The following is a 23,405-nucleotide window of genomic DNA, read 5'->3' on the forward strand; positions in this document are numbered from 1 at the left end:
CTCCACGGGGGAATTATGCAGCCACGGGCGCATCGCTCCGAGGGAGGGAAGGGGCTGGTGGGTGATGCGGTCAGCGCTGCACGGCTCCACTGGGGGGGTGGAGAGGCCTGCGGGTGATGTGGTGAGGGCTGCCGCGTCAATCCACGGGGGTGGCGGGTGATGTGGCGACGGCCGCCGAGTCGCTCCGGGGGCGCGGGGAGTTGCGCACCCCGTCTAGTCCTCGTATGCCATTTAAATAAATACATAGGTGGGCAGTTTGCATTTAAATAAATATACATTGGTGGCAGTCCCTTGAAGGCGGCGCTGCAAGTCGGCGAGGGGCACCGGGGAAGGTGGTGGAGAAAGCTCCGTAGCCACGGGGTGTGCGCGCACTCCCCTGGCAAGAGCCAGCCGCTGGTGGGGGCTGGCGATAGAATAGCCAACCCCTGCAAGAAAGAGGCCGGCTCCATCTGTATGGAACCCTTGGAATTCAAACCCAGCCCATTTATAATGAATGATTTTCAGCAAAGTCTTTCGCTTCCTGAAAATCTCTTGCTCTTTGGGGGAAAATAGCTCAGTGTGTATGCACTACTTTGGTGAAAGATATATCTATCACAGATTTTAGAAAAGTCTTTTGAAATGAAAATCTTCAAGTGTGTATGGGCCTTTAGACCTTCATGGGCTTTGAGTAGAAGTGATTGACAAATGCATGTTAAGACATCGTTCACATGGATGCAGGGAGCCGCCGTTAATATTTGAGCGATTTGCTGTTCAGCGAAGTGCTGCATTTTAGCAAATCTTCAACTCATACTTAATTAGGTCCATGGTCCTGATATACAGTATATTAGTTACCAGCCCGTCATAACATAAAGTAATGCCAATAATGTTAGTAGCTGTGCAGTGTATTAGGTGCTATCTAGTGGCCAGTGGAGTGCAAAACGTTTAAATACCCTCAAATAGAGATGAGGAGCAGTGTTAGCCTATTATTATAGGATTTTAAGGTGCCAGGAATTGAAGTGAAGGAGGTAACCACAGTGGTTATCCATAGTTTGGGATTTCAAACTAAAAATACCAATTTAATTTTCAATTATGACTTATCCCAACATACTATATATTCTCATTTTAAACGTATTCATACGTTATTGTAAGAAAATATAACGACCTTCTTCAAACCAACGCTATTGCATGCTTTGCATTATGAAGCAGAACATAGCCAGTTTAAATTATTACAGAGGAGGATAAATTGCCATTGCTGCAGATTAGCCGATTTACAAAATCATGAAATGTGTAATATGATGTATACAGCAGAAGAAGGCACCTTCTAGCTGCAAACACCCCATTCACCGGCTACCAGCTATGTAGCGGATAATGAAGGACAGGACATGGTTTATACACAGCAGCCGTCTGCCCGGGCTGCGCGTGTTATGTCATGTGACCCCTTAGCACGCAGTTACCACACATGACGCGGGTGTCGGTGACCGGACCAGGTATACAGCGCAGCACACATGTGCGTGTCATCATCAGACCACGCCCAGACGAGGCCACAACTGCCTCTGGCTCCGCCCGCTCTAACCTGCACGACCCGGAAGAGAATCACATTATAGGCAGCAGCAGTGGCACGGGGGCATTTAAATTGTGCCGGGTGTGAGAGAGCGGCAGGCAGCGGGAGTGCGCTACGGTGAGTGCGGCTGTGTGTAATGGAGGCCAAACAAATGTATAAGCAGCCTTGCAGTGAGGGGGAGTGATACAGCACCGGTGGTTATTCAGCTCTCCCTGGCTCCCGTTGTCCTATCTGTCTATATTCTCGTAACCACCTCTACTAGTGCCATTTCCTGCTACCCGAACACCAATCTGTACCTATACCGTCCCCCCATTCCTCCATACCTAGAAACCCATACATACATATCAATTCCATCCGTCCATACAAATACACTTTCTGCTCATCTGTACATCCAAACATAGATACACATTCCTATTATACATAACATACATACATACATACATACAGTCCACTCATGTATATGGCCTTATAAACACGATCACACACACTCTCTGTTCTCCAATCCAAACAAATAACACACACATGGTGGTCTTTTCATCCATGTAAACAAAGGCAACTGTCCGGCAACTGTCCTCCCATCCTTCCATACAAACACACACCTGTTCCTTCCATTTATTTTTTAAGTTTATTTTGCACACACCTATTCTGCAGCACTATACTTCCATCCATACAAATACAGTTCTCCCATAAATAGAAATACACTTGGTCCTCCCATACATTCATACCTACAATCACATGGTCCCACCATCCTTACATCTATCTATCTATCTATCTATCTATCTATCTATCTATCTATCACATATGGTCCTCCCATCCATCGTACATACATACTCTGTCCTCTGATACATATACCAACACGGTACACTAGTTGTCCATCCATATAAATTTGTATACACATGTACTTAAACAAACACAGTATGGTCCATCCATCCATATAACTATATGAACATGCATGTTCTTTACATACCTACATAAACACACACATACATGGTCCATCCAACACACACTGTCATCCCATGCATCCATCCATCCAAACACATTTTCCTCCCATCCAAACAAATAACACACATAGGCAGGTATTCAATGCTGTTTGCGAGTGGTGACAGCGAGCAGGGCTTCCTGCTCGCTGTCACCACTCACCCTGACAGCATTCAACACAGCCTCCGCATCCGCCAATTCCCCCTCGCTCCGTTTTTTGAGCGAGGGGGAATTGGCGGATGCGGCTCCAGAACTACGAGTTTTCTGCAGCAGCCGCGGGTCTCACTGTTTTGGGGAATTCTCGCCGTCCTGTGATAGCGAGGATTTCCCCAGTACGTTGAATAGAGCAAGCGGCCGGCGCGGGGGTTAAACAGCGAGGATCGCTGGTTTTCTGCAATCCTCGCTGTTTAACCCCCTCGCCGGCCGCTTGCTGCGGCATTGAATACCCCCCATAGTATTCTCATCTATACCATACCCTCCAGCATGACCCATTCCATTAGGTAAAAAATGTGCTATTCTGGACTTCCCTGCCAGTGGCAGTTGCAGAGGTTGGACTCCAGCACAGTCCAAAATTCAAAGAGGGGAGTCACATCAACTGCCAGTGAGTCCGGGACAGTGGTGTTTGAGGTGGCAGTAGGTGTGGCTCCCCTTTTTGAATATAGGACAGTGGTGCAGTTCCACCTGTAAAGGTGGCCATACACACGCAGATTTATCTTCAGATCTGGCAGGTCGGAACAAAAACATGGTTATGGATGAGAGCAAATGACAGTTGACCATTTGCTTGGAAATGCTGGAAAACTGACAAACTGTCACTCATCCATAACCATGTTTTTGTTCCAACCAGCCATATCAGAAGGTGAATCTTACTAGTGTATGGGCACCTTTACTGTCACTGGTAAGGAAGTCCAGAAACAGAGCATTTTGTACCTAATGGAATGGGTCATGTTGGAGGATATGCTATACAAACTCTCACACTTGGTCCTCCCATCATCCCTATGAACACGAACATCTGCGCCTCCCATACATCTATCCTTATAAAGAAAAATATAGTTCTCCCATAAATCCAAACACACTTATGGGCCCTACACACGGGTCGACATTCAGACATTTTCTGAGTGATGTTACTGAATTGTTCAGAAAAAGCATGTAAATCGCTGTGTGTGTGTGTAGACCACACAGCGATTTAAATGCGCCGCCCCGCCTGGTCTGAATCCAATGGCAATTAATAGTTCGAGGCCAACGTTTCCAACGGAGAACTCTGACAACTCACTCAGCACACAGTGCTCTGTAGCGCTGTGTGCCGAGAGGCCAAGCGTTTCGAGTGTTCGTCAGTCCGTGTGTAATGTCCCATTAGTCCTCACATGCATTCATACCATGCACCCATACAGTACACTAATGCTGCTTTCAGACCGCAAAACTGGCTTTGTCCCTGTATTTGAAAACGTCTCCAAAAACGGGTCTGCCAGGTAAAACCCCTTGCACACTGCATCTCTTAAACGGTATATTACCGTTTAAGTGCCTTTTTTTTTTTTTACACTGGCAGACCCGTTTTTGGAAACTTTCCAAATACAGGGTCACAGCCAGTCTTCAGCGCCCCCCCCCCCCCCCCCCGTGGCTAACAACCCCCCCCCCCCGTGCATCTGGTACCTCCGTAATTGCGGATCCCGGCACTGCAGTATGGTCGGGTGCACTTATGAAAAAGTGTCTTCCAGAAAATGGCTGCCCCATAGGAAAACCTGTTTTAAAAAACTGTCTTTCGTATGGGGGCAGCCATTTTCCGAAAGTCACTTTTCTTAACACATTGTGGGGGGTGGGGGGAGTTGACCCAAGGGGGGGGGGGGGGGGGCAGGGGCGGCTCCAGTGTTGGGAATATTTAATGAGCGCTCATTAAATATTCACTGCGCTGAATTTCAGACCCGGTATTTTGTCATCAAAATCGGGTCTGAAACGGTATTTAGGACCCAGCCAATGAGCTGGGTCCTAAATACCGTTTCAGACCCGATTTTGATGACAAAATACCTGGTCTGAAACGGGTAGGACCCTCCATTTTAACAGTTTTACAAAATCGGCTTTTGTAAAACGGTAAAGTGGTCCTGCACTTTTCAGACCGCACAGATTACCGTTTTAAAACGGTAAAAAATCGGCAAAATACCGGTTTTTAAGTGCGGTCTGAAAGGGGCATAAATAGCATCACTTCTATGTAACTTTACTGTTAGAAGAGGAAAGGGAAGTAGATCGGTATGTAGAAGTGCTCATAAAATTCACCATCTATCTAAAATACACATACAATTTTGACAATAAAAACAATGGTTTATTAGAATACAATTAAAATATAGTTGTCTTCACCAATATCACAGAAGCTTTTCACCGGTAATTATTCGTAGTTGGAACATTCATGCTCCTAATGTACAATATATAGACAAGAAATACTGAAAACCCTGTTTGTTTCTTTTGTTTGAATTTATCCATGATGAAGTCCTATCTATACTTTAAAAAGCTTTCATGATAATCCCATATTAACCCCCTTCATTGGTAATACCGCAAATTTTCCGGGCTATGCCTTAATGATTGGTAGTGATCAGTGCTGGTGAGTTCATCAATCCCTCTCCACCGCCACACCCCCAGCTCGCCCCCCCCCCCAGCTGTTGCATGTAGGGACGGGGCGACTGGGTTGCTGCAACAATTTCACAGGAAGGATAGATGACAATTGGAAAAAAGCTTCAAAGGGGTCAATCCACTAATGCCCATATACACTGGGTGATTTTCACGTGAAAACCGCTCAGTTTTCTCATCTGCCCAGTGTGTACATGGCAGCGGTGATTGCTGCTACACACTACTGCATCATCGCTGCCTCCTGCACCCCAGGGAAAATGGCTGGGCAGGGGGAAAAACGCTCAGTGTGAATGTGTATGGACCTTAAAAGTTACCACTGTGTGCATACATCATGCCAGGCTGTGTAATAATGCCTTGCCACAGTTTTACTATTAGTGGATGCTAAAACTATGGCAAGGCATGCTGGATTGTGTAGTTTCACAATGGTCACAGTTTGGACATGCCTGTTCTAGAAGATAATAGGGTACTTGTTTCCTAGCACGGCGCCCATCGCATGCCATCGTGTACCTTATTTAGTGGTGTGCGATGCTTGTACAATTAAATATCGCATGCCAGCAAATGGGATGCGATGTGATTTTTTAATTGTACAAGCACATCTCATTGTGTTCTTACAATGAGATGTATCCATGCCATCCCAAAGCGTGGCGAGCGCATCGGTACGCGTCCTACGACCTTTTCATACCCCCACTATCCACGTCGGCGTGGAGCTGATTTTAGATAGTGTGGCTGATTTTAGATAGTCCGACGTGGATGGTGGGGGTTTGAAAAGGTTGGAGGACACGTACCGCCGCCCCTCGGGATGGCGTGGATACTGGGGGTTACGTCTTATTGTAAGCACCCATCACATCTCATGGCATGGGTGCTTGTACAATTAAAAATCACATCGCATACCACAATATTCCAGGGGGATGCGATGTGATGAGATTTTTAGGAGCCCATACGATGGAAATCTTGTGCGCCGTTCTAGGAAACAAGTACCGATAATGGTTTCTAATTGGTTATTGGTTATCCATAGCAACATCCCATGTGGAATAAAACTTCCATCCTAAATTTCCCCCATAGTGTCCCTGCTATAGAATCAGTCAATCATATTATATTATAATACTTAATTTTCTAGATACAGTAGACCATGGGTAGGAAAGTAATTTCTTATGAAGTCCGTATATTTCTAATTATTTTGACTGAGCTCCAGAATTTTTATATATATTTATATATATCTATCACCTACCTTTTGTGTGGCCCGGCACTCTCCTATCCTTATTCAGCCGCCCCCGGTGACTTTCATGCGCATGAACATGACTGCAGGAAGAAAAATGGCACTCCAGAGGGTCTTGGTGCAAAAAATGACTATGTGCTGTGCAAAAAATGCGCCAACGTTTCGGGGCTCTGAGCACCCCTTTGTCAAGGCTCTATGCAAGGTGAACAAAACAACACTTTTTTTTAAATGGTGTATCCACCAGGTTTCTCTTTGTAAAAGTTTTTTTATCACGATCCCCTCCTCTCAGTGTTTTGGGGACGTGATCTATCATCTTATACCTGAGTGTTGACAGGCCATGTTTATGTTCAAGTTCAAGGAACAAATGGCGGGCCATAGGTCCCATATAAGAAAGGCATTAGATTAGAATAAAAGATCTTAACCTCCGAGCAACCTGTTCCGCGACATTTTCGTGAACATAAACATGGCCTCTCAACACTCCGGTATAAGATGATAGATCACGTCCCCAAAACCCTGAGCGGTGGGGATCGTGATAAAAAACTTTTACAAAGAGAAACCTGGTGGATACAACATTTAAACACGGTGTCCCCCTCAGGTCTGAATGAGTCATGCAGCTTCTTACCATTCCTTTAAGTTAGCCGCAATTCATCTACCTTTGTGACACGTTATACATCATGTTATGCATCTCCGTGATGCTCCGGGCAGCTGAGTGGCGTCCGTGTGTGCTTTCGGTCAATGCGGAAGTCGGGGACGTGATTACAGCTGGCTGCGTCTGACAGGTGGAGGTTGTTGTCATATTGCCTGGCAACCCTCTCTCACTGCATAACGGAGCCGCCATGCCACTCCTGAGACCGCTGCTGGCGGATAGAAAAGGTGACCGTCTAAACTCCTGAAACTAGCAGCACCACACTGCTAGTTTCAGGAGTTTAGGCGGTCTGCTTTTCTATCCTTTGCGGTCCGGAGATGGACCGCGGACCGCCAGTTGCCGGTCCCTGCAGTAGACCTTTGCTCATCTAAAACCTAAAGGCCCCCATACATTAGGCTGACTTGTCCTAAGGACAAGTTGTCCCCGATTTCCCCTGGCAGCTCCCTGGCAGAGCTCACTAAGATTTGGAACTTGATGTGCAGTTTTTTTTACATGTGATAAATCGCATGTGATTTATGACACGTAAGCCCAGGGAGCTTCCGGCGCAGGGCAGCAGAATTGAAAAATGCTATTCAAAATACTAGGCGGTCGCAGATTGGCTCAGCCAATCAGCGGCTGTTCAGTCTTTTGAACAAAATTTTTTCAATACTCCCCGCCTGACACACTTCACACTGTATTGGATGTGATACATCGCAGGTGCAGTCCGTCCGACCTCAGACTCTGATTGGATGCGCACAGGGCCGTGCATCGGATCCGATTGGATGTCATACACTTGCAAATTGGGATGATTTCACCCGATTTCTCGTCCCAATCCGCCAGGGAGTGCACTCTATCAAGCTCAAGGATGGTTGCATATCTTAACCAAATCCCCCCCACACATGCCCTTTTGACTGGGATTCTTGTGTTGCTGTCTCCAGTGATGTTGGAATTCCAGCGCCAATGTTGTGGGTATTGGTTTTGGCCAACAAGAGAATATATCAGATTTAGTGCTTCCTGATAGGATTGCATTTAAGGTTGTGGTAGATATTTTCAGTGTTAACACTCTTAACAAACATGGACTTTTTTTGTGTAACAATTTTGTACACTCTATTCTTGCATTCCGCTTCTCAGAATTGTATTTTTCTTAATTTGGTACTAATCCATCTCACCCTTCTTGCAACTATTAATAACATTATTAAATCTGTATATTTATACATTTAAGTGACCCACAGTATCTGCATGGCTAGATAATGTTTTCTTTTATTTATTTTTTGTAGTATTAGAAAATATATGGGTATATTATGGACCTGTGGACTCAATGCTGCCCAGTTTTTACTTAAAATTTTTCACTTTATTTGTATATATTTTTATCTCTATTCCTTCTCTGCCCCTCCCTATTCTCTCCCACTTTCTATTGCCCTCGCAGCTGCCAAGAGCTCTGCAGCTGGAACCTCCCATCAGCAGGTTCCATCATCTTAAGGTGCCCATACATGTTGCGATAAGCAGCGTGCAATGAGGTGCATTATTGGGCGCATCTGATCGCACGCGTGCGATTTGCGTACGATGTGATCCGTGTCAACCTTCTCTACCTAACACTGCGATCCGTGTCAACCTTTGTGTCAACCTTCTGTACCTAACACTGTCCCACTGTCTACTTTTTACCAGTTGACCTTTTTTTGAGCATGTTAACTAAATGCATGTCAAGGATATGGAGTCGACCTAATGACTGTCTATCTAGAGTTCTAGACCTGGGGTAGCCAACCCTAGTCCTCGAGAGCTACCAACAGTGCATGTTTTGCAGGTCTCCTCACAGAATCACAAGTGAGCTAATTAGCTCCATCTGTGTATCTTTTAAAATGTGTCAGTGATTAATGAGTGCAGCTGTGCAGCAGCTAGCTTGTCTGGAAAATGTGAACTGTTGGTAGCTCTCGAGGGCTAGGGTTGGCTACCACTGTTCTAGACCATGTAGATCATCTTTACCACCAACTTCCCTTTCAGCTCAGTAATATTCAACTGCTAGATGGACTTTTAGGCTTGTTCTATTTGATGCCTCTTTATGTTGGCTTAGGTCCCCATTTCATTAAATTTGTATGCTTTCTTTAAAATTTGCCCATATTAGTTTATAATGATTGGCTCGTCCTCACTGTAGGTAGGGATGGCCATCGTTGCCATTGCCATAAATGGCAATGTGCAACTGGTCATCAATAGGAGGACCAGCGATAATTTTACCTATTGATGGTCATCCATTTTTTTTGGACCACAGGCTAATCGGTCAATCAAAACATGTGGGTGGGGCTTCACAGGTGTCGGCGGCACAGCTATGCTCAGTGTCCCAGCACTTTGGAAAAAAACTAAAAGCAGAACATCGGTTTTGCTGTGCCATCGATGGAGGGAAACCATCTGATTCTTCCCCATCGATCGCAAAAGTAGTCGACTTCGGTCATAAATCATCGATTTCGAATCATCGCTGGTTGATGGCCATCCCTAAGTGTAGGCAGACATATGCAAATCTAGTGTGGTGTGACAATCACAAAAATAAGCTGAATTATTCAGACCTTTCATAAGCAGAAAAATCGACTTATGTCATTTTGTATCAAATTTCACAATGCCGGACGATATTTCTGATTGTTGGAAATATCGTCAGTTTTCAACACGATTAGGTGGAATTTACTTTCAACCTATTCAGAGTCAGTTCTGATCTTCCGACTTCCGGAAAAATTCCTTACGTTGATAAAAAGATGAGGATCAGGCGCTTATTTGACAATTTAGCACCCATTTCCTACAACACAGATTTGAATAATTGTATCTGCTGCTGCGGTTCCTGGACGAAAATGGCCGGTATTGAATAAGTCCTGGCCTATTATAGGAAATATCGGCCAGGTTTGAATACCCCCCATAGTGTGTAGCTAACTTAATTCATGGTTGCAAATTGTATGTAGTGAAAATTGCTGAAGGCATGTACAAGCCAGTAATCTGGTTATGTGTATTTTGTCCCCTTTCAAATAATTATTTACAATGTAGACCAAGACTGTGTCTTTGTAAGATGTAATTAAAGTTATAGAGCCCAATTTAGGGAATAGACAATCTGCCCTTTGTTAAATCTGCCTGTGCCCCCCCCCCCCCCTCATGTCTTGTATGTAACGGTTCCAGTTGTCCTCCATATTAGCCTTAAGGTGCCCACACACTAGAACGATTTTTCTGCCGATTTCCTTAAAATTGGCTGATCTCGCTACGTGTTCTGATCTACGTGTTCTGATCGGCCAATCTGATCCGATTGACCGATTTCCGATAAATCGGACGATATATCGTCCAATGTTTACCGATCATCGGTCGAAAATCTGCCTATTTTGGTCCGATGCGCGCTGCCATAGATCTTTAGCTGAATCTTCTGATCTTACGTGCTGCTCAAAAGATCCATAGGAGCGCACATCTTACGATCGCAGATCTTTCTAGTGTGTGGGCACCTTTTACATGCTGCATGAAAGATCAGAAGATATAGCAAAAACATCCATAGGAACGCACATCAGATCTTAAGATAAATCTTTGGTAAAGATGTGCGCTTGCTTGAATTTTTTTTGTCCAGGAAGGACATAAGATTTCAAGGCTAATTTATGCTCACATCTTAAGAGCGCAGATCTTTTTAGTGTCTGGGCACCTTTAGACCCATACACACTAGCAATTTTGAGCGATTTTATTTTTCAGCTGTGTATGCCCCAGTGACAGCTGACTAGCGCCGATGCACACTCCCGCATCATCGCTAGCGAGGTGGGCCATTGGCTGGTTTTACCAGCACGTCTAGCGATGATGGCTGGTATTTCAGCCATCATTGCTAGGTGCGTATGGCCGCAGAGCTGAAAGATGATTCACTTTTAACCTGACTGACAGCCCTGCTGCCTCCCTCAACAGATAACATACTTGCCCTGCCCCTGTTCCCACAACGCCATGCTCCACTGCAGCATTGTCTGACTGCCTGGTCTGCCTGCTCCCTCTTCCTGATCTACTGTGTGGAGCATACCCATACCACTACCCACCAATGTATAGTTTTTGTGGTGGCAACGTATACATAGCTGGCGTAGGCTAGCCATGTATACGTTACCCCCACCGATGTATATTCTTTTTATGACGGTAACGTATATATTACCGCCGCCACTGGCCACCATTGCATATTTTATTATGGCGGTAAAGTATACATGGCTCGTGCAGGCCTGCCATGTATGTTACCGCCGCCACTGGCCACCAATGTATATTTTTTATTTAGGGTTACCACCCTTCAGGGATTACTAAGTCCAGAGTCCGGACGGGTGGCGTTCCCGGACTATAGAATGTCCAGGAACAGGCAGAGTCTGGCAGCGGCACCAACACTAGTTACTCACTTTCTGCAACTGCTGATGCAGGGTTGCACTGAGACTGTGCGCACCCCCAGGAGAGATAGCCAGCCTGACAAGCAGGTTTCTAGCTATTTCGCTCCTGGCTGTGCAATGCTTTCGACCCAGCTGCCTGGCTGCTGCTCTCACAGCTCTTAAACTCCCCCATGGCAACAAGCACTTCATTCCCCCATGGCATCAAGCATTAAGGCCCTGGCATTGAGTTTAAAGCTGCTGGCATTTAACAAGAAACCCCTAGCAATTAACATGTAGGTAAGCGGCATTTAATGTGGCATGATATGTATAGCCATTATGGTATGTGGTATAGTATGTAATGGTCATCACAGTGTGTTGCATTATGGTATGTTGCGTAATGGGCATTGCGGTGTGCCATAATGTGTAATGGGCATTGCGATGTGTGGCATAATGTGTATGGCATTACAGTGTGTAAAATCAAGAATAGAGTTTTATCAAAGGTTAAAAAACCATGATAAGATGGATAAAGGGGCGGGCTGTGGGTGGGTTAAGGAGCGGGCCACTGGCCGGGAATCCCTCAACACAAAAGTGATAACCCTTATTGTATTATGGAAGAAGTGCATTCATTGCTAATGCAGGTGAATGGATTTTTCTCTCTGTGCACGTTTGTAAATAAAATCGTAGCCGTGCACATGGCTGGGATTTCCCCAGGCGGGGCGTTTACCTGATCGCTAGGCTCTGAATATACGCAGCCCAGTGATCAGTTCTGAATCGGGCCCCATGATCGGAAATGCACTGAATAAAATGGCCCCTGCTCCCACCCTTGGAATTCAAACCTAGCCCATTATGTAAATATCCTTTTTATATGAAAGTTTTTAATCAAAGTCTTTTGCCTTTCCTGAAAATCTCTTGCTCTCTTGGGAAAATAGCTCAGTGTGTACGCACTACTATGGTGACAGATAGAGCTTTCAGGGCGGGATGTACTAACGGGAAAATGCGGTAAAACACCCGTTTTACCCCGTTTTCCTATGTATCAATACCCGTCCGCCCCGTTTTCGCAAGGGAGGGTATCGCCACCCTCTGGGTGGCGATACCCTATAGAAGCCTATGATCTTCTTTCGCCGTCCGACGTCCGCGCGCCCACGCCCTCCCGTCCTCCTGTGATCATCTCCTCCCCCTGGTGTCACAGCCGGCAGGACATCCGGCTTCATGGGGGAGGAGGAGACACAGGGGGATGCTGGCAGCCGCCGGGAAGTGACGGAGACCCCCGCAGCCCACATCACAGGTATCGCGGGGGTCTCCGTTACTGCAGCCCGATGCTGGCCGCATATGTTAGTACATATGCGGTAGCATCGCGGCGGCTGCCGTGCCAAGGGCGGAGATATATGTTGATACATCCCGCGCTCAGAGATTTTGGCAGTCTTTTGAAATGAAAATCTCCTAGTGTGTATGGGCCTTTAGTCTATTGCCTAGAGCCCTAGATGAACAAACATGGCATGCCACAGAGATGCACAGAATGTCTTCCAGTGTGCAGTACATAATATAACCCGCTTTATAATAAGCACACATTTGTTGGTTTTGACCTGCACTTTCTTTTTTGTCTTTCCCCTCTTCCTTGTACTAAAGGTCCATACACACTGGGTGACTATGCTCATCGCTGGGGCATATACACAGGGAGGCTTTGAGCTGAAAGCCGCTCAAACAGGCTGTTTTGAGCAGCTTTCAGCTCAGTCGCCCATTGTGTATGGGCTTTTAGTGTCCTTCTTTCTTCTCATAGATTTTGCAAATATGGGTGTTAAGGTCCATACGCACTGGGCGACTACGCCCAGAGTGTATGGACAGCGATGATGGCATTCATTGCTGGGGGGAAAGCCGCTCAGTGCATACACACTGAGTGGCTTTCCCCCTGCCCGCTGCCGATGGACCTGCTGTTTTGAGTGACTTTCAGCTCAAGGCGACTTTGTATGTATGGGCATTTACTCTTGTTTAAGTGTATTTAGTGATGTGGGTTAATATAAATGTAAGTGATTGTACATTGTTATACTCTCCTTTTTCTATCAAGCTTTCAGTTTGCTTTGCACCAAATTTAATTTTATTTGCTGTATGAAAAGGTTAGTTCTTGGTAAGATGCAATGGAGTTAATGGGTACTTGAGTGCCAAAATCTGTGAGAGATGTGCAAAATATCTGTTAAAAATGCCAGAGTCACTCAAATTTGTTATATAACACACACAAAACATATTTTCTGTGTTAGGTAAATATTACAGGTCATTATGACAAATAAAAATGTTTATTTGGCAATTTTCACACCTATATTGACAAATTTACTTGGCACTGGGTTAAAGTACAGAAGAACACTGTCACATAAAAGATTTTGGACACCAGTGCTGTTAAAACACTTTACACTGTCTGCAGGAAAATTATTTTCAGAATGGAAATAATTTAATCTTTGTAGGTATAGCTATAGGGGGAAGGTAGATTTCTGTAGCATACATTAGTGCTAACAGGACTTCCTATTTACTCCTCCTAAAAGTCTTATTTGGTAAGTATAGGAACTGTCACAGAAGTATTGTCATTTCCAGTGAGCAGTTTCTTAAGGATTAAACATCACTTTTTGACATTCTGAAGTAAGGCAGGCTGGCCAACCTCCTGTGAATTATAATTTTTTCTTCTTGCATTTGCTTGTTGCAAAGAAAATAACTTTTTTTTTTTCCTGTGTGTTTTTTTTTTCTTCTCATTGATCTCCTTGTAAAGACTATATTTAAAATGGAGCAATCAACGTATTCAAAAGCTAACCATGGTCAAACAGCGAAAGAAGGTTCAAGCTGGGCAGGAATCCAGCAGAAAAATGCTTATGCAAAATTGGTGCAGCAACATCACAGTGGACGGTTCAAATTCTACTTGAACTATATAGCACAGAAACTACAGGTCGAAGAGAGCTGTCGTGGGGAAGTTGTCTGTGACAGAGATGCTGTTTTTGTTGGAGGATGTCAAGAAGGTCCGGGAAGAAATGGAATGAGCTCTTATGGCAATTCTAAGACTCCTTCCACCTGTGACAAAACAAAGTTTGAAAACCGCTCTGATGTTATCGATAGCGTAGAAGATGAAACCTGTCACCGTGGCAGAGAGTACACGGACGATGGAGATTCTGAGCTTAGAGGAATAACTTTTTCTTCTCAAAATATACCTACCAGCACAAACCTGCAGGGGATCTGTGACTTTGAGAGTAAAAAAGAATCCCAGCCTGGGAAGCATGTGCCAAAGTCTCAGACTTCCTCTAAAAGTGTCTACAGAGATATACTTTCTGAAGGTATGGTTTCAATGCATACTTCTTTGCAATGTGGGCAACTATTTTGTGGTGATAAGTATGCTGTCAACAGTCTTCTGGTTACACATATATTACAGATTTAACGGGTGTTATTTATTTGGTTCCATGACAGACTAAAGTGGTTTTGAATTTATGAAAAATATTTGATGCGAACTTAAGGTGGCCATACACATGCAGATTTATCTTCAGATCTGGCTGGTTGGAACAAAAACATGGTTATGGATGAGAGCAAATGACAGTTGACCATTTGCTTGGAAATGCAGGAAAACTGTTACTCATCCATAACCATGTTTTTGTTCCAACCAGGCAGATCTGAAGATATCTTACTAGTGTTTGGGCACCTTTAAGCCCCATACACACAGGACGACTAGTACTGTTGAGCGATCTAGCACAGATTGCTCAGCACATATTGCTTGCTAGACTGGTCTTCTACCTGTAGCGATGTGTGCTGAGCAATCTGTGCTTTCGGTAGCACATTCTGGAGATCATCTAGATCTGGGGTAGCCAACCCTAGTCCTCGAGAGCTACCAACAGTGCATGTTTTGCAGGTCTCACAGAATCATGTGAGCTAATTAGCTCCATCTGTGTATCTTTTAAAATGTGTCAGTGATTAATGAGTGCAGCTGTGCAGCAGCTAGGTTGTCTGAAAAATGTGAACTGTTGGTAGCTCTCGAGGGCTAGGGTTGGCTACCACTGATCTAGATCTTCACCACAGGTGCTATAGATCTGAAGGGGCAGTTGCAATGTGTGGCACCATGGATTGTATTCGTTATAGTGCATACACACAGAGCGATACGTGCTTAATTAGAAAACAGTCCAAAATCACCCCGTGTGTATGCACCTTAGTCTAAGTTACTGATTTGTATGATGGGAAAATTAAGATATACTTAGTTCATAGAACAAAACTAATCTTCCTTTATTTTATGTAAAACTAAGCAGTACACATCAGCAGAAACATGTTTACTGTAAGCAGAAGTTTTTTTTTTATAGAGAGTGGTTATGTGGTCAGTTCACCATTGCTGGTATTTGTGTGATTGCTATCCTATCCATTTATTGGTCATTTCTTTAATTCCTCTTACGAAACTTTGGATTGCCACCAAATGGCAGCAGTAACCTTTTGTGTCTTATTAAAATACAAAATCAGAGCCTACTGTCCTGCGTACCCCTTGGTTATTGAGCTTGTTATGTAAATTAAACATTTTTTGTTTGTTTTATATACAACTAGTGTTTGGCCTTGACTTTACTCCTATGGATGTCTGTTATTGCTTAGTGTGTACAGATATCCAATAGTGCAACATATCTGCTTTTAAACTATATACACATTCAGGTTGAATCCACCTTGATTGTGGATAGACTTCCCTGCAAGGGCACCAGCCAACCAGGGGGTCACCCACTCTAATGCTGGGTACACACCAAAACGATTTGGATTGGATGCAAATCGTATGCAAATAGGATCGTTTGATTTGCATATGATTTGCATACAATCTGATCCCCTCTGTATTCAGATGAATGGATCTTTTACAGATCCTACCTGCAGCAGGTAGGATCGGATTCGGATCCAATTCAGATCCAACCAAACTATTTTGACCAAATCTGCATCCAATCAGTCTAAATTGGATCCAGATTGATAGCATTGTGCAAAAATCGTTTTGGTGTGTACCCAGCATTACATTGAGCGACTCAATAACTCAACTGTTTCACATCCAAATCTGCAACTGTCACACGGATAGACCCGCTCAATTGCAAGGATTGGTAGAGCCAGTCCGGAAAGAGCAATCGGCAGCAGTCACTGTGTTAACAAACAAACTGCAGAAACTGCCGGGATGTACTAACACTAACTTACTCTATTTTTTTTATTTTTCTCTCTTTCCCCTTTTTCTCTCTCCTTCTCTTTTTTTTTATTTTTCTTTGTGTACCAACTTCTAGCTACATAGAGAGTACTCTCTCATGTAAATCCCGTTGTGAAATCCCACTCAAATAGAAGAGATTCATCTTTTACCTCTTCAAAAAATAACAGTAAGAGAAAAAGGCCTCAATATAAACTCATATATTTGGTGTAAAATAAATTAATAAAAATATTCATGGCCACTCGATATATTGTTGGATCTCTCTTTCTTTCTTTCTTTCTTTCTTTCTTTCTTTCTTTCTTTCTTTCTTTCTTTCTTTCTTTCTTTCTTTCTTTCTTTCTTTCTTTCTTTCTTTCTTTCTTTCTTTCTTTCTTTCTCTTTCCTCTCCCCCCCCATGTTTAAATTGCTGTGGGACCAACTTTACAAAGAAAGTTGTGCCATTTAATGTTGTAATGTATAATTTTATATTGTACACCTTTATTACAATGGCTTTCTTTGTAAACCATATTTGCAGATTTTACTTCAGTTATTAACACTTAAACCTATTTGGGGCTATAGATCAACTCTAATCATGTATAACAGGGCTGGGCAACACCAGCCCTCCATATGTTGATGAACTACACATCCCAGCATGCCTTGCATGGCCACATAGAAAAACTAATGCAAAGCATCCTGGGATGTGTAGTTCATTAACATCTGGAGGGCCGGTGTTGCCCAGCCCTGATGTATAACCATAGCATTGACATGTAAACTGAAACTTCATGAGTCAAGATAACCTGCCTGATTAGTGATTGTTCTATGCTATGTGTGTATGTATGTCACTTTGGACTTGAGGAGACTGCATGCTCCTGGTTTTTCCTGTGTTATTCCTCTCCCTGATGTCACCTTGAGATAATACACACTGTACTGCAGTTTCGTTCTAGGTCACAAAGATATACAATAGTGAAAATGCAATATGAGGTGAGAGGGGAGGAAAAATTGCAAATGTTAACACTATTTTAACTCGCCTAATATATGAGTAGGCACATCACCTAGAATACTCAGAATAATTACCATGAAATGACATCCTGATCTGTTCTCAGTTATTGAATACATGTCTATTCCCAATCATACCTGTCTCTAAAGATGTAAACATTCTTTTTAAGGTTTCGCCTACTTCCATCCTCCATAACCCAGACAACTTTTTTCCAACCCTTGACATTAGTTGATCCCTACCATATTAGATAATGACCTCTCACCTTGTTTACCAATGCATCCTTGTGTCGTGCCTCTTGCATGTTCTGTAATCTGGTTAGAATTGCAGTAATGGTTTTTTGAATGTTCAGACTTCTATATTTTATGTACCACTGAACAACACAATTTGGTGGTGTTTTATTTTATATGTTTAAACCCTGGCACCTCATCACATTCTATTTCTTCCTCACTAAGGGGGGTATTCAATCTCCCACCGCTATTCCCAACATGGGAAAAAGTGATGGCGCCCTATTCAATGTGGTTTTTCTTGACCACATTGAACAGGGATCTCAGCAGAACTGACCCGAATTTAGAAGCAGTCGGGCCCGTCTTGCCGAGAACGGCCATAGAGTGTCGAGCTCCTGGTTTCTGCTTGACGATCCACAGCCGTATCTCGTGACCACGCCCCCTTTCCTGCATTCGGGAGGCGGGACATTGAATCCTGCCTGCCGATTTTTTTTTTTTTTTTTTTTTTGTCGAGACGGCTGAGAACTGGACAGGGTCACGGCTGTCAGGCCAGCATGACCGTTGTGATGCGGGATTGAATATCTTTTTTGGTTTCTATTTAAGCCTTTTCCCTGTTTCATTTTGCACAAGGGAATCCAGGATTAGAGCTCCCATTTCTATGCTTGATTCCAACATTTTTATTTATTAAGCCTGATTCAGCAACTGATCAGGGTACTATATCATGGCTTAGAGGTTTTGCATAATAACTGCACACATTTCTTCTTCCTACTTTATGGCAGCCATTACAATGGGTTTATCCCTCTCTTCCTCCCAATTAGAAAGGTAGTTTTTTTCCCCAGGATCTAGCTCCTCCTCTTCCTCCTCCCTATATAGCTGAGCACCTCTCCTGTAGCCATTAGTCTTTTTCCTGTCTCCTCTATCTGTATAGGTAGTTAGTTTAGTGTTTGTTATTTTCTCCCAGGGATCTGGTATGCTACTGGGTAGAGGAGGTGGTGCCTTACCCTAAACATGGTCCTGGCCGGCAGCATGGATCCATTTCGCCTGACATGCAGCTACTCCTGGCGGTGTGCTTTTGGGCCCTTGGGGGCTGATGCTCCGGCGAGCAGAGGGTCAGGCGTGTTTTTAAGTTCAAAGCTTCAACCTCCAGTTGTAGAGAGGGAAGCTCTAATTTTGAGTTTTAAGAGACTAATCGACTCATGGGCAGTTGAAAAAGTTTTAATGTCAGAGAAGGAGTTAGGTTTTTACTCCTGTCTGTCCATTATAAACAAGGTTTCTGGAAGTTTCAGAACCATATTGGATTTAAGGGGTCTAAATGACCGAATAAAAAGAAGGAAGTTTCACATGGAGACTACCAAGTCTATCCTGATGAGTCTGAGAATAAACAACTATTTAGTGTCAATAGATTTTAAAATCTGCTTACTTCCATATCCCTATTGCACTGGATGACTGAAAATACCTGAGGTTTTGCATAGGAAAAGAGCACTACCAATTTACTTGTCTATCATTCGGCCTTACATCTTCACCTCGAATCTTCACAAAGGTCCTTGTGGTGTTAATAGAAAATCTAAGAAAGCGAAAGATCGTGATATGGGTATATCTGGATGAACTCTGGATTTCAGCACAATCGGAAAACGAAGTGATCTCGGCAAAAAAATGTCGTTCAGTTACTTCAGGAGCATGGGGGGCTTGTCAAATGGGGAAAAAGCCAGCTTATTCCCTCTCAGGACATTCAATTTTTAGGAGTAGTGATAAACACAGTATCCTTTCAGATATTGCTTTCCGAAAAAAGATGCGAAAAGATTCAACAATTGATACTATTGATTCAAGGAAGTGTTCGAGTGTCATTAAGGATGGCGATGAGTTTGTTAGGAATGATGGCTTCGACGGTAGATATCATCCCCTGGGGAATGAGACCACTGCAGTGGTTCCTGCTAAGTTATACCAAGAGACAAGTCTCCGTGGATCATCAGATAAAGGTTCCAGACTCTGTAAAGCTTTCCCTAGGATGGTGGGAGGGCAATCTGTTAAAAGAAAGAAATTTTGTCCTTAATGAGTCATCAATATAAAGTGATCACCACAGATGAAAATGGCATAGGCTGGGGAGCACACAGTCTAGGCAGAACCTGTCAAGGGGTTTGGTCAACTAGGGAGGTGGAGTTTTCATCCAATCACAGAACTAAAGGCAGTATGTTTGGCCATAAGGTTCTTCTGCAAAGACCTCATAGGGTCTCACCTCCGCATATTTTCAGACAACGCTACAACAGTTTCATATATCAATCGACAAGGAGGCACGCAAAGTCAGGTGTTGCTGGAAGAGGTACAGAGTATTATGACTTGGGCCGAAGAACAACTGCAATCAATATCAGCCCTGCATGTACCGGGAGAGGACAATCAGAAAGCTGACTTTCTAAGTCGCAGTCGCAGAAGTGTGATGCCAGGAGAATGGGAGTTTAAAGGAGTCAGTATTCCGGTTGATAGTGCATCAGTTTGGCCAACCAGAGATAGACTTGATGGTGTCTACAAGAAACTTCCCCAATTCTTTCCCGATGCAGGGGTCGCAAGGAGTGGGATGCCCTATCTTAAAGATGGCCATTCACCCTGGCATATGTCTGTCTTTCCTCCTTTTCCTCAGATACAGACTATTATGGAAGGTCAGGACACAGCAGAGCCAAGTTATAATTGTGCTTCCATACTGGCTCAGAAGGGCTTTGTTTCAAATGGTGGAGAGCATGGCGGTGGCAGATCCATTGTTCCTGCCGATATCGGTTGACCTCAGTCAGGATGTTGTGAATTGCCAGAATCCACAAAACTTACTTTTGGCGGCCTGGAAATTGAGAGGCAACCGTTGAGGAATAAAAATCTGTCTCCAAATGTAATCAAGATTCTTCTTCAGGCTAGGAAGAAATTATCTTCGGCGATCTATTACAGAATATATTTACAGGAAGATATTTGCAGAGTGGTCCAAGGACAAGTTTGAATTTACTAAAGCAAAGATATCTCATGTGCTGCAGTTCTTTGTGATGGTTTCAACAAAGGACTGGCAGTATTTATGCTGAAAGTGCATATTTCCGCTTTAAGTGCGTTATTAGACATAAAACTGGCAGAACATAGCTTGGTTAGAAGATTTTGCCAGGCTTTCAAAATTATTTGACCGACTATTAGGTCCATGGTTCCTCAATGGGACATTTTAATTTTAAATGGTTTAATGTCTTCACCCTTTGAGAGTTTGGATTGGGCTAAATTAAAATTTATCACATGGAAAGTTTCTTTCCTGGTGGCAGATCTGCACTATATAGTCTCAATTGTATGCAGATAGTCTAAATTGTACAAGTGTGTTCACACCTTAAATCACAATCTTCTATTGTTCTTTGCTCATCTATGTATTGTCAGGTGCTGCGCCATATAAATAAATGATGATAATAATGGAATGCGTACTTGATAAGAGCAATTGATTTGCTCCATTGGACCCCCCCCCCCCCCGCCATTATGTTGAGAGGAATTAATTCCTAAAAAAAAATACTACTGGCAATAAGTGACTAGTTAGAGCAGTGGTCTTCAAACTATTTTGCTCTGGGACCCAATCAGACAATAAAAATGACAGGACCCCAACAAGTAACTGCAGAAGTCCATCACATCACATGTGTAGTCAGCCGACAGCACATACATGGCAGCATTGTGGAGGCACAGAATGATGGGAGGAGTCTAACATAACAGACAATTCAACTGATTTTTCAGACTCCTTGAATCACTGACTGAGATTAGAAAAGTCATCAGCCTGATGGTCAGCAACATAGTCATGACCCCATACTGAGAAGGTTGGGACCCACTTTGGGGTCAGGACCCACAGTTTGAGAAACGCTGAGTTAGAGCATGGGTGGATCTACTTTTTGTACAGTTGCTTACAGCATCTCCTCCTGTGCAAAACATATTCCCCCTTCCCCTCACAGTGCAGAACAGCCCCCCATGTGCAGATTCTCTCTTGTTCAGATTGCCTCCCCTTTTGCAGAAACCCCCTTCCCCCACCCACTCTCTGTACATAACAGGTATAATCACTCACATGAGCAGGTAGACTTTTAAGCCGATCCCTACTGTTGTGCTGGGTGTGTGAGGGGTCCCGCTGGCTCTGACTATACCCGCCACCATTGACCTGTTCCCGCTTTGCCGCTGACTGGATCAACCGTGAATCCAACAGGCTCCTCAAATGTTGTGAGCGTATGATCTCATGATGTTAGCTGTGTACCGCATTACTGGGAACACTGAGATGCCTCTCCTTGCTTCAGAGGCTAATTTGTAGGCTATAACTGCAGGAGTTGAACACATTCTACTGGCGACAGCTCCGCGAGCTACCGATAGATAGCAATCAATGCTTTGGCCACCCCTGACATAGAGTATATAACCTCAATGCAACTAAATGCAGTACATGGCTAAACTATGTGTGTTTTAGTAACTACTGCACAATGCTGCTAATCCTCACTCTAGTTCAAAGACATTGTAAAGAAATAAGTGGTTCTGCATTAAGTGGCCCCTTCTCCTATGCAACAAGATCCCCCTCGCCATAATTGTGCTGGTAAGGACTGGTTCTTTTTGCATATTTATCTCTATTTGCTGATGGAATGTGGTAAAATCTCCCCCAATTATATTCGCATGCGCAGAGCTTAAACATTGGGCCCCCTGTGTAAAAAAAGCGGGGACCGAATCAACTCCCCTTAAATACTGGTGTTAATGTTCCTAAGTCTTTAGGAACATTTACTGTGAAAAGGGATTGCTATATGTTGGCTTGCAGTCTTTCTTGTGTTGGAGGCTGAACTGATTCCACTTAAAGCTTTTTTTTTTAAATCTAAAAGTCATGTGATCTTCTGTATTTTCAGTCATTCCACATTTGATGTGATATTTCAGGGGATAGCTGTAGCGTAGCCTTAACATAGACTCCCACATCTGTTGTGTACTCTTCCAGAGTAACCTAGACACTTATGGAGAGCTATTCGGAACTTGGCTTACCATATGACTCTGCAAAATTATCTTCTAAATGAGAGCTGTGAGAGGTCACACTAACTGCGGCTTACAAATAAATAACTTGCAGCTCATTAACATAGTTCCACGATTAAACCTTTCAGTATGTGATAGTATAAAATGGATCTGCTCTAGTAGCTGGTCTATTAACATACTACAAACCTTACACGGTATATTTGGGACTAAGTATAATTTGTGCTTGTATGATGAAGTGGCCGTCTCTGGAAGAGCTGTAGTCTTTCCATGCAGTTTATTTTTAATTCTGTAATTATCTGACTTAATATACCCAGATGACGTTCGACATCAGGTGCTTATTTCTAATGATTGTTCACGTGAAAGTTTAACCGCATGAGTTTGCTATTATTGAACCAGAACTGCACCCTCTCTCAATGATTCTATTTCTTGCTACTTTGTGCTTTACTTACAGTATATAAACTAATCTTTTATGTTTATTTGTGTGTACTACAAACATAAACTAGACCTAGATGGCTTCCTCTTACTCAGCGTTTGACAAATTGCATTTCTATTCATTTTGCAGGAAATGAACCATTCTTTCTGGTAATGCCTCTTCCTCACAGGCGCTCAAACATTTTTTGTGACCGTGATGATGCCTTAATTCGGGGTATTTGTAGTTTCTTACTCATACCTTGAGCAGGACCACCCTTTTACATTTATTTTTATTCTCCGTTATTGGTTAAAAGCATACACTA

General features: G+C 43.5%; 1 protein-coding gene across 2 annotated transcripts in view; it reads left to right on the forward strand.

Moving 5' to 3' along the window:
* The first annotated feature begins 1,438 nt into the window (after window positions 1-1,438).
* Window positions 1,439-23,405, forward strand: part of DIS3L2 (DIS3 like 3'-5' exoribonuclease 2) — a 291,824-nt gene continuing 269,857 nt past the window's right edge. Inside the window, exons 1-2 of one of the 2 annotated variants that reach the window (XM_083177472.1) lie at window positions 1,439-1,657; window positions 14,065-14,620. In XM_083177472.1, the coding sequence (XP_083033598.1) occupies window positions 14,077-14,620 (544 nt within the window). In that variant the 5' untranslated portion in view covers window positions 1,439-1,657; window positions 14,065-14,076. The remainder of the gene's footprint in view (window positions 1,658-14,064; window positions 14,621-23,405) is intronic. The other variant, XM_083177474.1, reaches the window with a different exon arrangement.

Source organism: Crinia signifera, chromosome 3, assembly GCF_055691185.1.
Source record: "Crinia signifera chromosome 3, ASM5569118v1, whole genome shotgun sequence".
Lineage (NCBI taxonomy): Eukaryota > Metazoa > Chordata > Amphibia > Anura > Myobatrachidae > Crinia > Crinia signifera.